Source organism: Myxine glutinosa, chromosome 4 (genome assembly GCF_964187855.1).
Source record: "Myxine glutinosa chromosome 4, kmMyxGlut1.1, whole genome shotgun sequence".
NCBI classification, from domain to species: Eukaryota; Metazoa; Chordata; class Myxini; order Myxiniformes; family Myxinidae; genus Myxine; species Myxine glutinosa.
The window spans coordinates 152,514,278-152,530,441 of NC_136264.1; the positions used below are offsets into that span (position 1 = coordinate 152,514,278).

Genomic DNA, 16,164 nt, shown 5'->3' on the forward strand with positions numbered 1-16,164 from the left:
CAAAGCCATGAGGTGCACCGCTGTGCGCCTTATATCAGCGCCATATACACGACTCAAGCACTTGTTCTGGACAGAGTGCTGCCATGTTTGTGCCTCCTGCTGTGCTGTGCCATGCACTTTGATACAATAGACCCTAAAAACCAAGGACATCTGCATTGTATATAAATGCCTTATATTGGCCAGAACATAAAATATCATTGACATTCCAAATGAGTATTTCGAATGCAAGTGGAGATTTATTTAGTCACATCAATTCCTTTGTCACATTTCAAATTTCAAATCGTGATCACTGAGCTTTCCACATGCTTCCTCTTCTTCTTTTATTCACAAAAGCTAACATGATAAGAAATAAGAGGATACGCTTGGTGCTTGGCAGCGAAGCACCATCTGTGCTTTCATTTACAGCAAAACTCCACCGTAATACTTTCATTACCGACGCCACCGAAGGTTGACGGAGGTTATGTTTTCACACCTGTCTGTTTGTCTGTGAGCATGATATCTCAAAAGGTTGTGGACGAATCCGAACAAAATTTGGTGGGCAGGTTGGGTGTGTGATAATGATGAATTGATTCGATATTGGTGAAGATCCGAATCAAGATACGAAATTTTATTTTTTTTAGTGATTCTTCACCATTGAGAGGTGGGACCAAAAACGATACACACACACACACACACACACACACACACATTTTTTTTTTTTTTTTTTTTTTTACTTTTTCAAAAACTTGTGAACGGATTATGACAAAACGTGGTGAATGAGTTGGGTAAGCGACACGAACAAGCCCGATTCGATTTTGGTTGATGTGCGGATTCAGTTCCAGCCTATCAGTGGGCTACAACCAACTGTTTGGTCTAGCGGAGGGACTGCGCTCTACTGAGTACCCGTTCTAGTTTATTTAATTTTTTCTACTTTCTCGTTGCAGATATAAGCTCATAGTGATATGATCTCCTTGAAATGTATACCCTTTAATACACAGCAAAAGGAGATTCAACTTTATTATTTTTACAATATTATACATTTACTACATTCAAATACTACCTCTCCACTGCCATACAACTACTATAATGCCCCCAATTCACCCCAAAATATTGTGAGGTCAGCTGAAGAAGGTTTTTGTCCCAAGTCTTCAGGAACAAATTGGTCAAGCCTGAGGTTCGACTGAAAGTGGCAGGAATTTGCAATTTATTCAGGATGCTGGCGATAACCTGCCGACTCTTCGTGAAAAACACTGTGGGATCTTTAACGTCCAGCAACCCACGCGCTAAACTCCATCAAAGAGACAGCACACATTGTGATAGTAACGACTTACTTGCGAAGCACCAATCCTTTCATTTATACTTAGATCGACAATGAAAGCTAGACGAGACAGCTCAAAGGTGGGTGCCCTATGTAAGAATCATCCTGTTTAACTCCACTTACCCTCACTTATTATGATACATGACACATGTATGCCGAACCTGCTCTTGCTTAATTTAGACGCATTCGTTTTTGCATTAAAAGTTCTCCCATGAAGTTGATCTTTTTCAATGTTCTCTGTGACCGTTTCAAGATCAATGTGGAAAAATAAGTTGACAAAAAGTGTAAATAACCACTTCCTGGAGTAAGCAATAGCATGATCCTAAATACATTGTTTTAAAAACAATATATATATATATATACAGACTTGGCATTTAATATGGAATATTTTTTTTTTCTTGACTTGGGTTTCCTTTCTGAACTCAGAATATCAAACTGGTGAGTTTCTTTTACGCTTCGGTGATTTCTTTGTTAAAAGAACCATGTCACTGATTGTCTGTCGCAGCAAGAAGTCAATAACAGGATTATATCACAGGTGGCGTGACAAAATGTACGGACAGGTACATTTGACGATTGGCTTCACAATCGGGTATATAAGGGTTGTTGCGTTCTGTATTAGTGGAAAACAACTGCTGCACGTCTACAAAAGTTATTGCCGCTTCCTCTGGAGATGGTCCGTCAACTCGACAATGCTGTTTGTCACGGAGTGGTGGCTTTACGAAATTCCGGCATGAAACAGTGTGCTATTGCTCGTCAGTATGGCATCACTCAAGGTCAGGTGTCAAAGATCCCGAAACGAAATGCTCAGAGGGGTGTCCCTCCTCCAATATCGAGGCCAGGACGTCCCCGCAGAACCACAAGGAGGGATGATCGCCAGCTGCACTGGTTAGTCCGCAATGGCCGTACCAAGTCAGCTAATCGGCTTAGGGCTGAGTGGAAGCAACTGACAAATGTGCCTGCATCCAGAAGGCTAGTCAACCAACGACTGGTTCAAGCAAGCTATCGTGCCAGGCGTCCCCTGAGAAAGCCACGCCTGACAAGACGACACTGCCAGCGCCGATTGCAGTGGGCCAGAGAGCACCGTCAATGGCAGCCAGGACACTGGAATCACGTGATCTTCAGTAACGAGTCTTGATTTCTGGTCTATCGTCAAGATGGCCATGTCCGAGTGCGCAGACAAGTGCATGAAGCCTACAACGAAGAGTGTATAGTGCCAAGAGTCCAAGCTGGAGGTGGTGGGGTGACCGTTTGGGCTGCTTTTCATGCAGGGGGCAAAACGGACCTGGTTGTTCTGAATGGAAACCTGAACCAGTTCAAGTACAGGGCCATTCTGGAAGAAACATTGCTTCCATTTGCTCGTGTAGTCTTTCGAGGAAACTTTGTCTTCCAAGATGACAATGCATGGCCTCATCGTGCTCGCATAATCCAACACTTTCTTGCTGACCGTGGTGTAGAGCATATGGAGTGGCCTGCCATGTCCCCGGATATGAATCCGATAGAGAACTTGTGGGCAGAATTAACGCGTCAAGTCGACAACTTGGACCAGCAGCTACCTCTGTGCGTGAATTGCAGCAGGCCAATGTCACTTCATGGCAAGCGATTCCTGTCCAAACCTTGGCAAATCTCGTGAACAGCATGCCTCAATGTGTACGTGCTCTCCTGAATGCTCGTGGGGGTTACTCGACGTACTGAACTGTAATTTTACTGTCCGTAATCCCAGTTGTAATTTAACTTTTGTTTTTGTTAAAAAAAATTTGGGCTAATGTGCAAAATAAAGAAATACTTCTGGAAAACGTACAGAAGTTTAACACAGTACTGTCCGTGAATTGAGTTCAATATCAGTTTCCATCACTTTCAAGGATCAATTTATTTGCTTTGAAATGTCAAATGTGGTTTTTGTTTCTTTTAAAGGTCACATTAACAAAATCTAGAATAATTTCAACATAATTCCAATGAACTTTTGGTTCTAAGTCAACTTGAAAAGTAAGTTCACCCCCACAAAAAAAATATTCCATATTAAATGCCAAGTCTGTATATATATATATATATATATATATACATATATATATATATATATATATATATATATATGTATATATATATATATATATATATATATATATATATATATATATATATATATATATATATATATATATATATATATACACAGGGTGATTGAAAAGTAACACCCTATTTTAAAATATTTAGAAATTATTTATTTATTGTAATATTTTTCTCAAATTTTTAGTGTTTGTTCCTTAATGTATGATAATTTAATCTGTGTTGGTTTTTTTTCAGATTATGTTTTGTTTGAAATTCGGAAGCCCTACAAACATGGCTGGACGTCTTACCCTGCAGGAGCGTGCCCAGCTAGCGGCACGTTACGAAGTTTGGAAATCCGTTGTTCAAGTGCAAAGATGGTTGAGGACCATTAAAGGAGCACATGCTCAAGTTGAGGCAAAGACAATCAAGAATTGTCATGCAAAACTCATGGCTACAGGATCTGTATCTGATACTCGAAGAAGCGGTCGCCCTTCCAAGTCCAGTGACCCGGAGACAGTGCAAGCAGTTCAGGAAATGTTTACACATAGCCCAAGAAAGTCAATTTGACAAGCAGCAAGGGAAAGTGGGCTCTCCTTTCACACAGTACGAACTGTGCTCAAAAAGGAGCTTAAATGGCATGCTTGGAAGCCGCACTACTATCAAGCACTCTCTGCTGAAGACTGCGACATTCGCATGGAGTTTGGGGAGGTGATGCTGGCTTGGTATGAAGATTGGTCTGATCTCTTTAAAAATATCCTCTGGTCTGATGAAGCGGTATTTCACATCGGTGGGTTTGTGAACCGTCACAACTGCTATTACTGGGCAGGAGAAGATCCTCGTGTTATTTCTGAAAAAACGCAATATCGGCCCAAGGTAACGGTGTGGTGTGGAATGACTTCGGAAAGGATTGTAGGTCCCTTCATTCTTCGCGATACCATGAATGCCAAAAGGTACCTCACCATGCTGCAAGACGAAATCTGGCCAATTATCAGTGCTTCGGAGAATGTTGAAGATTTGATTTTCATGCAAGATGGCGCTCCTCCACATTTTGCTATTGTTGTTCGTGAATGGCTGAATGCCCACTTCCCTGGGAGATGGATGGGTCGTCGTGGTCCATAAGAGTGGCCAGCCAGGAGCCCTGACTTAACACCATGTGACTTTTTTCTTTGGGGTTGGGTAAAAGAGCAAGTCTACTGTACCAAACCAACGACTTTGGAAGAACTTGAAGGGCGAATACGAGAAGTTATGTCTTCCATCCCACAAGAGTTCCTGGTGAAATCGGTTGACGTGGTTCCCGGGCGGCTTGAGAAGCTGGTGGCGAATTCTGGTGCCCATATCGAATTTTAAATAAAACTTCATGCTATACGCTTTCTTCTTATATACATTTCTTGTAAAAATTATAGTTAAGAAAAAATTATAAGTATTTTAAAATAGGGAGTTACTTTTCAATCACCCTGTATATATGTATATATATATATATGTATACATACAGTCGTGGCCAAAAATATTGGTACCCTTGCACTTTTTTCAAATAACTCACAATATTCTCGAAAAATAAGTTTAAATTGACAAAAGTATTTGGTCTCCACAATTTTTTATTTCTCTGTTAATATTACAGAACCTATGTTTTTGATCCATAACTTAATATGTCCTTTTAAATCAGCAAATAAAAAGAAAGGGCATTTACAAAATTATTGACACCCGCGACTTAATATTTGGTAGCACGGCCTTTGGACAAAATAACTGCAGTCAAGCGCTTCCTATAGCCATGAATGAGCTTCCTACACATCCATACTGGCAGTTTGGCCCATTCTTCTTGTGCAAACTGCTCCAGTTCACCAAGTTTGAAGGGTGCCTTCTCCCAACTGCTGTTTTCAGATCTCCCCACAAGTGTTCAATGGGATTTAGATCTGGACTCATTGCTGGCCACTTCAGAACAGTCCAGGGTTTCATCTTGAACCATTCCTGGGTGCTTTTAGAAGTGTGTTTGGGGTCATTGTCCTGCTGCAAGACCCATGACCCAGATTTCTGACACTGAGTTGAACATTGCGCTCCAAAATGCCTTGGTAAGCACCCAGTGCCAGAGGCAGTACAACAACCCCAAAACATCCCTGAACCTCCTCCATGCTTGACTGTAGGGAAGGTGTTCTTTTCTTTGAAGGCTTCATTTTGTTTTCTGTAAACATAGAGATGATGCGCTTTACCAAAAAGCTCTAATTTGGTCTCATCTCTCCACAGGACATTCCCCCAGAATGATTTTGGCTCATTCAGGTGTGTTTTGGCAAACTCCAGTCGGCCTTTCTTATGTCTCTCTCTCAGCAGTGGGGTTCTCCTCGGTCTTCTACCATAGAAGCCCCTTTCATTGAGTTGGCGACGGATGGTGCAAGTTGAAACTGTCATATCTAGTGTCTGAAGGTCAAATTTAATGTCTTTGGCAGCTCATCAAGGTGCTTTCTCCACCATTCGAACAATCCTTCGCTGCAATCATCGATCAAGTTTTCTCTTGCGGCTACATCTAGGGAGTTTGGCTACAGTGCCATGGGTGTTAAACCTCCTCATAACATTGCGTACGGTGTACACAGGAGCATCAAGATCTCTGGAGATGGACTTGTAGCCTTGAGATTGTCCATGCTTGGCTACAATCTTGTGTCTGACCTCCTCAGGCAATTCTCTGGTTATATTTCTTTTCTTCATGCTCATTGCGGTACAGTCCGGTACACAGTGACACAAAACAGCAGAATGACTCCTTCTCTCCATTCAAACTGGTTGAATGAGTGATTTTTTTAATATTCCAGCACCTGCAACTCACCACAGGTGAGTTCAATTCCAAAATAAAGGAGAATCACCTGCTTGAAATCTAATTATTTCTGACAACTTCTAAAAGGTGCCAATAATATTGTCCGGGCCATTTTAGGATTTCTGTGTGGAATAAGCTAAGATTTCGTTATTTTTTCAGCTTTTTTGTTTTGTTCCACTGCAAACCAAAGAAATACATATGTGGATACCAAAAGATTTTTTTATTTCAATAATTGTCTGGAAGAAATGGTGCATTATTTGAAAAAATTGCAATGGTGTCATTATTTTTGGCCACAACTGTATATATACACATACATATACATACATTTATATACATATACTACATGGCCAAAAGTATGTGGACACTCGAACATCACACCCGTATGTGCTCGTCGAACATCTCATTCCAAAATCATGGGCATTAATGTGGAGTTGGTCCCCCCCCCTTTTCTGCTATAACAACCTACACTCTTCTGGGAAGGCTTTCCACTATATGTTAGAACATTGCTGTGGGGATTTGCTTCCATTCAGTCACAAGAGCATTAGTGAGGTCGGGCACTGATTTTGGGCAATAGGCCTGGCTCGCAGTCGGCGTTCCAATTCATCCCAAAGGTGTTCGATGGGGTTGAGGTCAGGGCTCTGTGCAGGCCAGTCCAGTTCTTCCACACCGATCTCGACAAACCATTTCTGTATGGACCTCGCTTTGTGCATGGCAGCATTGTCGTGCTGAAACTGGAAAGGGTCTTTCCCAAACTGTTGCCACAAAGTTGGAAGTACACATTCTTCTAGAATGTCATTGTTTGCTGTCGAGTTAAGACTTCCCTTCACTGGAAGTAAGGGGCCTAGCCTGACCCCATGAAAAACAGCCCCAGACCATTATTCCTCCTCCACCAAACTTTACAGTTGGAACTATGCATTCGGGCAGGTCATGTTCTCCTTCATCCACCAAACCCAGATTCGTCCGTCGTACTGCCAGATGGTGAAGCTTGATTCATCACTCCAAAGAATGCATTTCCACTGCTCCAGAGTTCAACGGCTGCAAGCTTTACATCACTGCACGGCAGCTGACACTTGGCATTGCTCATGGTGATCTTAGGTTTGTGTGCGGCTGCTCGGCCATGGAAACCCATTTCATGTAGCTCCCCATGAACAGTTGTGCTGACGTTGCTTACAGAGGCAGTTTGGAACTCGATAGTGAGTGTTGCAACTGAGGACAGACGATTTTTACGTGCAGCTTCAGCACTTGACGGTCCCATTCTGTGAGCTTGTGTGGCCTACCACTTCGTGGCTGAGCTGTTGTTGCTCCTAGACGTTTCCACTTCACAATAACAGCACTTACAGTTGACCAGGGCAGCTCTAGCAGGGAAGAAATTTGACGAATTGACTTGTTGGAAAGGCGGCATCCCATGACGGTGCCATTTTGAAAGTCACTGAGCTCTTCAGTATGGCGCATTCTACTGCCAATGTTTGTCTATGGAGATTGCATGGCTGTGCTTGATTGTATATAGCTGTCATCAATGGGTGTGGCTGAAACAGCCGAATCCACTAATTAGAAGGGGTGTTCACTTACTTTTGGCCATGTAGTATATATATATATATATATTTGTATATATGTATATATGTATATATATATATGCATATATGTATATATATATATATACATATATATATATATATATATATATATATATATATATATATATATATATATATATATATATATATATATATATATATATAAATAATATGTGGGTGGGTAAATTGGAATTGTAGTCGTTGGAATAGTCGTGCTTTTGTAAATTTGAATATGTGGTTAAATTGGAATAGTCGTGCTTTTCCAACAATGAATGTAACAATGAAAGTGAATGGCAGACCAACATGGATGTATTTTGTTGCAGATGGCCATAAAAGTAAAATGGCAGCACATCATCGGAAATTCCGAGAGATAAGTGTGAATCGCTTTTATGCAGCAATCATGATCTGTTACTGCTATTCACGTACAAAATGAAAAAGTATTCGAGGTGAATCTGGATGACCAAACACCTTCATCATTTACCTGCATACATAGCAAGCTGGAAAAGTCAGAACAGCTTCGATTCTTTTTCAAATATGTAAATATATCCTGAATAAATTAAACAACCACGTATTCGAAGAAATAATATTACCCATCGGTAGTATATATACATATATATACATATATGTATATATGTATATATATATATGTATATATATGTATATATACTACCGATGGGTAATATTATTTCTTCGAATACGTGGTTGTTTAATTTATTCAGGATATATTTACATATTTGAAAAAGAATCGAAGCTGTTCTGACTTTTCCAGCTTGCTATGTATGCAGGTAAATGATGAAGGTGTTTGGTCATCCAGATTCACCTCGAATACTTTTTCATTTTGTACGTGAATAGCAGTAACAGATCATGATTGCTGCATAAAAGCGATTCACACTTATCTCTCGGAATTTCCGATGATGTGCTGCCATTTTACTTTTATGGCCATCTGCAACAAAATACATCCATGTTGGTCTGCCATTCACTTTCATTGTTACATTCATTGTTGGAAAAGCACGACTATTCCAATTTACCCACATCTCCAAGTTATCAACTTGTCCTCTATGTCAGAGGGGACATTAAGTCAATTGCCTCGTCTGCTTAAATTTCCTTCCAGATGTTGAAAATCATGTTATTTCCTGGATATAAATTATGTTTGAACTTGCAGCTAAGTTTGTAATATTGTTGTGTTAAAGAAAATCAATGTCGAGCAAGATAATTATAGTTACCCAAAATAAGTTTCATTGTATTCTAACTTTCGGATCAGGTTCATCCTTTTCCTCTTAAAATGCGTTATTTAAGAGTCTTTTAAATAAATCAGTGATAATGCAGAAATATATGTCGGGTGAAGGGAGGAGGTGTTGGGGTTATTTTTTTATTTATTTCAGAAAATGCAGAAATCGATTGTTTCCAGAGTATCATTTGCATAGAAATTTCAACATAGAAATTCAAAACAGTCAATAAAGTCAATAAAACAACATGAGGAGACATAAAATAACAATGTGAAAATATTTAATTATGCCGTTTCACAAAATAGTAGGTATTTCTAAAATCTATGCTGGAAATTTTTGGAGAAGAGCATCCTGCAACTGTTAACAAAACTGATATCACCAATATCATTTAAAACCTAAATTGTTTATGTGAAAATATTTAGCAGTTTGTTGAAAGTTAATTTATTAATATTATTTAAAATAAAAAATGTAAAAATCATTTTAATTTTTATTAAATTAAAAACTAATTATTATTTTAATTCACAAATTTCTTGTGAAAATATTGTCGTTAATTGTGGTACAACATCGTAAACTATCGGGAAAAGGAGGGGCAGGGGGAGGAAATTTCAGCAATGTTTTCTCCAAATTATTGATATTCCACAAAAAATATTGTATTTCTACCATTATCATTTTAAAGGTTTATTTTAGGTGTATTTTTCTTGATTGATTGAATTAGATATATTTTAAACAAAATTGAAGTGAGTCGACTTACAAATAAGTGTGAACAATGAACACTTTATTCAAATAGGCCCCATCAAACTTAAACTGAAAAAATAATAAAAAATAAGTCAAACAAACTTCATATAAAGTTTATGGCAATAGGAAATTTTCGTTCAGCCATTAATGATAATTATCAGATGTTTTTTAAAATGTCTTTACCAAAGTTTTTCTTTACACTGTTTTACCTTCATTCATGCCTTACCTGTCCCAGATTACGAGCAAAACTGTAAATTTAACAAATGGCAGAAAAATTATTTAAATTGCCCCCATTAGAATATGCTATACAGTTATCTTATTGCTTGTATTGCTCCACCTAATTCCAGGGCTGTTTTATCCAATTTACGGGTTGTCGTGGTCTTTATACGATGTTGGTTATACAAGGTTACGAAGTTCATGGCCTGTAACGTAGAAAGAGAAAAATAAGCCAGGTTTTAAAGAAATATAAGATATCACTCCATCCCCCTCTTTTCAGGAAATTTTACACCCAAATATGTAAACTTTACTCAAGTATCGTGACCAAATGGCATGGGTTACCACCAAAACAGATATCAGCAGTGGCCGCCAAATGAATATTGGGGATTCAAAAATCTACTTTTGTGGAGCTTCATGAAACCAAAGTACACCAAGCTCGATCAAACGGAAAAAATATTTTAAGCATGTAACGAAATGTTCATAATAACGTCATTTATATAAATTATGGTAATGAATATTGTTGGAAGTGATTGAAATTAATATATGGTACTTTAAAATGAATAAGGAATCATTGGAGGAAATTTAATTTAAAAAAAAAAAGCGCTTGTAATCATGGTTGTGGTTGTGGTAGTGGTCAACTAAGCCCACGCTTTTGATAGAACGTGCGTGTGCCCATGATAAATAGTGAATGCTTAAAGGCCAAAACTAATCCTGGACAGGTTATCATTCTGTTGCAGGGGCTAGAACTTTCTGCTGAGCAAAGGTGTAAATCCAAAGCAGACCACTGAGGGCAATTATAACGTTACCTAACCCTATTCGGCTAATTAAAACCAGGCTTTACCTAACTCGGCTAATTACAACTCGGCTAATTACAACTAGGCTTTACCTAACTCGGCTAATCACAACTCAGCTAATTACAACTAGGCTTTACCTAACTCGGCTAATTACAACTCGGCTAATTAAAACTAGGCTTTATCTAACTCGGCTAATTACAACTCGGCTAATTACAACTAGGCTTTACCCAACCCATCTAATTACAACTAGGCTTTACCCAACCTATCTAAATACAACTAGGCTTTACTCAACCCATCTAATTACAACTAGGCTTTACTCAACTCACCTAAATACAACTAGGCTTTACTCAACCCATCTAATTACAACTAGGCTTTACTCAACTCACCTAAATACAACTAGGCTTCACTCAACCCATCTAATTACAACTAGGCTTTACTCAACCCATCTAATTACAACTAGGCTTTACTCAATTCACCTAAATACAACTAGGCTTTACTCAACCCATCTAATTACAACTAGGCTTTACTCAACTCACCTAAATACAACTAGGCTTTACGCAACCCATCTAATTACAACTAGGCTTTACTCAACTCACCTAAATACAACTAGGCTTTACTCAACCCATCTAATTACAACTAGGCTTTACTCAACTCACCTAATTACAACTAGGCTTTACCCAACCAATCTAATTACAACTAGGCTTTACTCAACTCACCTAAATACAACTAGGCTTTACCCAACCCATCTAATTACAACTAGGCTTTACTCAACTCACCTAATTACAACTGGGCTTTACCCAACCGATCTAATTACAACTAGGCTTTACTCAACCCATCTAATTACAACTAGGCTTTACCCAACCCATCTAATTACAACTAGGCTTTACTCAACTCACCTAATTACAACTGGGCTTTACCCAACCGATCTAATTACAACTAGGCTTTGCTCAACCCATCTAATTACAACTAGGCTTTACCCAACCCGTCTAATTACAACTAGGCTTTACTCAACTCACCTAATAACAACGAATCTTTATTCAAGTCGTCTAATTACAACTAGGCTTTACTCAAGTTGTCTAATTACAACTAGTCTTTATTCAAGTCGTCTAATTACAACTAGGCTTTACTCAAGTTGTCTCATTACAACTAGGCTTTACTCAACTCGGCTAATAATAAATCGGCTTTACTCAACTCAGCTAATTATAATTCGGCTTTACTCAACTCAGCTAATTATAAATCGGCTAATTACAACTAGGCTTTACTCAACTCGGCTAATAACAACTAGGCTTTACTCAAGTTGTCTAATTACAATTAGACTTTGCTCAAGTTGTCGAATTACAACTAGTCTTTATTCAACTCGGCTAATTACAACTCGGCTTTACTTAACTCGGCTAATTACAACTCAGCTTTACTCAACTTGGCTAATTACAACTCGGCTTTACTGAACTCGGCTAATTACAACTAGGCTTTACCCAACTCCAATAATTACAACTCGGCTTGACTGAACTCGGCTAATTACAACTCAGCTTTACTCAACTCGGCTAATTACAACTCGGCTTTACTGAACTCGGCTAATTACAACTAGGCTTTACCCAACTCCAATAATTACAACTCGGCTTTACTGAACTCGGCTAATTACAACTACGTTTTACCCAACTACAATAATTACAACTCGGCTTTACTCAACTAGTCTCGTTACAACTCGGCTTTACTCAAGTTGTCTAATTACAACTAGTCTTTATTCAACTCGGCTAATTACAACTCGGCTTTACTGAACTCAGATAATTATAAATCGGCTTTATTCAAGTTGTCTAATTACAACTCGGCTTTACTCAAGTTGTCTAATTACAACGAGTATTTATTCAACTCGGCTTTACTCAACTCAGCTAATTACAACTCGGCTTTATTCAAGTCGTCTAATTACAACTCGGCTTTCTTTACTCAACTCGGCTAATCACAACTAGGCTTTACTCAAGTCGTCTCGTTACAACTCGGCTTACCCAACTCCAATAATTAGAACTCGGTTTTACCCAACTCCAATAATTAGAACTCGGTTTTACCCAACTCCAATAATTAGAACTCGGTTTTATCCAACTCGTAGAATTAATTGAAACTTTACAAGTAAGCTTTTCTTGGCAAATTACAATTGTATTTAAATTCACCAAGTCACTCAATTTTCTCCCTTACGCATCTCGGGGTCAAATTTTATACACCGTTTCGATAGGCCATCAGTTCGATAGGCCATGTCCATCAGTTCATGCATATATAGGCTGGGATATAAAACAAGCCAATATCATTTATATTGCATTGCCTCGCATGCTTACAAATCTCCCGGTTGCACCATATGGTCTCGGTATAATTTTGGTTTTGGTTTTCTTGGTGTTTGATGTGCAATCAGGGAAGGAAGGATGGAAGGAAGGAAAAAATGAGCAACTTACTTCCCGTTATAAAACATAAACATATTTCACTGTATTCTTGAACAAATAATTCCGCAAGGGACCCCCAAATATATGGCAGCTTTTCAAATGGTCTTGGGTCTATAATGAAGATGTTTATTTCGTATGGTAATAAGCTGCAATGAGAAAAACCAAGAGGAAAGGTGACCGAAACAGACCAACCTGGCAAGGCCAAAGTTTGCTAAAGACCAACTGAAGCATCCAGTTGGAAGCAAAACAGAACAGCAGCCCAGAACCCCCACTGTTCTGTGCTAACTCTGTCCGGCACGCTCCGCGGTGCGGATCGTTTTCACCCTGCATAGTGATCGTTTTTGAGGTGGAGGTTCTTATGAGATATAAGTGGAATATCCCAAGGGAAATGTGTTGGAATGGGTAGAGACAGCGGGAGATTGATATTTTTACTGTCCTCATGGGTGTCCCTATAAAATGATCACGTTTTGTTGGCCTATTAAGATTTTTTGTGTGCCTGAAACTGTTCTGTGAGCGTTGGTAAAGCTTTGTCAGGTTTTGAGGCTCAATATACCCCGCCTGTCTCCTATCCTACTTGTTACAGTAGGTTTACAAAAATACATGAGATACGAGTCTACACTGTATGGGAATGGTGGTAAATTAAACCATTTTATTTACTTCACAGGCGATACACATGTGTATATCTCAGTACTATTGAATATAGGATTACTATTTGATTTTTCTTCTGTATGCTAACATCTGATCTGATCTGTTGTAACACTTTGGTCACCTTTCAGCTGCCATGCTCACCTGGCACTGCCATCTTGTATTTTTGCAGCAGAAAGACCCGGCGGGGCCCATCTTGTTTCTATGGGACAGATATATAGACCCAGAAAAGCTTATCTTGTTTCTAGGAATATATATATCCACACGGCGATGCCTATTTTTTACTCCAGGGAAATTATGTAGACCCGGTGGTCCTTACCTCGTTTCCACAGGGCAAATGGGCCGAGCGGTACCCATACCGTTTCTATAGGGAATATAGAGCTAGTCGTGACCATCTTCCAGACCAATATAGGTGACGAATTTGAAGTTTGCTGGGATACCACCAGCCAACTCTGATCTTTTAAAAAATCACCATGAGGTCTTTAATTTCCATCAGCAAATGCGAGCAGAAACGATCACACTGGTGTTCCATAGGCAGGGCGATACATCAGTGTGTGTACGCCGTCCATCAGATGGACGTGAAACGTGGTCTCCCACCTGGCGCCATTACATGACCTCACCTAAACTGATATGTCCCTCGGTGGGCATTAAGCTGGGCGTCCCATCTGGTTCCATTATAAGTTCGTTGACGTCAAAGGCCACACAATACATTTTGTGAAAAGTATCGGCAAGTTATCGTGTGGATAAATTACAAGTTGGCCAGCCATTTTGTGCAAGACTTGGGCCAAAATCGTTCCTCAGGCAACTCCACAATAAGGTGGAAATAATTGAGGCCATTAAAGTAGGAGTAGAAGTAGGAGTAGAAGTAGTAGTAGTATTAGTATTACTAGTACTAGTGATCATATTTGTAGGTGATTGTGTCAAGGTTGACCTAAACCTAAAATACTGTCAACTTTATTCAATAGGACCATCGTTTTGTGGTTATGCATCTTTAAGACATATTTATATTATTTTTTTCTGAAAACAGAACATTTTTGCAACCTGAAAAGCACTTTATTATTTTGTCATTGTGTAATGGCTCTTTTCATTTTTCTTCAATATAGCAAGAAATATCATTTAATTGACACCAATTGTGGAATAGATTCAGAAACAAATTCTTCCCTTATATATTTGCTGCAAATGTGTAATACATTGGGTTGATCAGCAAGTCAGTGGACATAGCTTAACATGGAAGAAGAAGAATCAAATATGGGTTATTTCCCAATGAAAATATATCAATAACATGTGCAAGGGCTGTGTGGTTTATTAATTTTAAAATGTTGTAATAATTAGAAAAATAGCTCTGTCGCTCGATTTTCTTTGTCAGACTGGGATGACCCCTCGTTCGCTGAGCTAATGGTGCTATTGCAACATGGCTTTTGCGCAGGATCCGATGAAGCCCCTTCCCTCGGAGGGCGATCGGTTGGAGCTTGTTGGAGTGACCTGAGGCACTAGTTGGTGTGACTCGCCTCTGGAAGAGTGAAGTTTACGATGGGCGCTGCACCAACCTGGGTGCCGGAAAGCCTCATGGTTTGGAAACATGGAAAACATTGGAAACAACCCTCTGCTTTACACATCCAGATTGAGGGAAAAGAGGAGCTCAACTGGTATCGGCCTTAAAACAATGCATCAACTTTGTTCTAACAAAGGCATTTTCAAACTTTTCTTTAATATTGACATTTCCGTGTGTACATTTATACTTTCCTGATGCGTACCTTTTCTAGACTTTGTATAATTTTTGGGATAACAGAGAAATCCTTAATTTTAATTATTTGCCAATATGTAAAGGATAAAATTGTGTGGCTTTGTTTTAAAAAGTTTCCAAGCATCAGTCATTTTTGAGCTTTCAGACAATTATGATTTTTCTTCACAAAAATGTGAATTTTGTTTTTTTGCAAATGAAACTGAATTTATTTTTTTTCTTCACAAAAATGCAAAACGTTTTTATTTCTTTGCAAATGAAACTGGATTTTGGGAGTTTTCCTACAAATGTTTGTTGTCCAAATTTCTACGCGTTTGTGAGTACGTTTTTCATACATGTGCTGATTCTTTCTGATAAAGCACATTCGATTTGCCCAAAGCCTCGTCCACATTATCATTCATAACTACCAAATTAGGTTTAAACTTTCGTTATAACCGACAGATAAAAAAAACAACAGGTTTTATTGTGTCCAGACAGACTATTTCAGTTATCCCTTCAGTTTCACACTGGTTTTGCATGGCATAGTTTAGTGATTGATCGTTTTAGTTTGTTTAGTTTAGTTTAGTGATTGCACGAAACTTCTAATATGTACATTATTGACTCGTAATAAAAGCTTGTGTAATTAAGAAATAATCTCCATGAAATAAATTGTTTGGATTCAACAATG

The 16,164-nt window shown here is 38.7% G+C and overlaps 1 protein-coding gene across 2 annotated transcripts in view; it reads left to right on the plus strand.

The window, feature by feature from the left end:
- Positions 1–16,164, plus strand: part of LOC137425424 (uncharacterized) — a 108,307-nt gene extending 92,143 nt beyond the window's left edge. Inside the window, exon 7 of one of the 2 annotated variants that reach the window (XM_068113849.2) lies at positions 15,183–16,164. In XM_068113849.2, the coding sequence (XP_067969950.2) occupies positions 15,183–15,250 (68 nt within the window). In that variant the 3' untranslated portion in view covers positions 15,251–16,164. Of the gene's footprint in view, positions 1–15,122 lie in introns of both variants that reach the window. The other variant, XM_078776633.1, reaches the window with a different exon arrangement.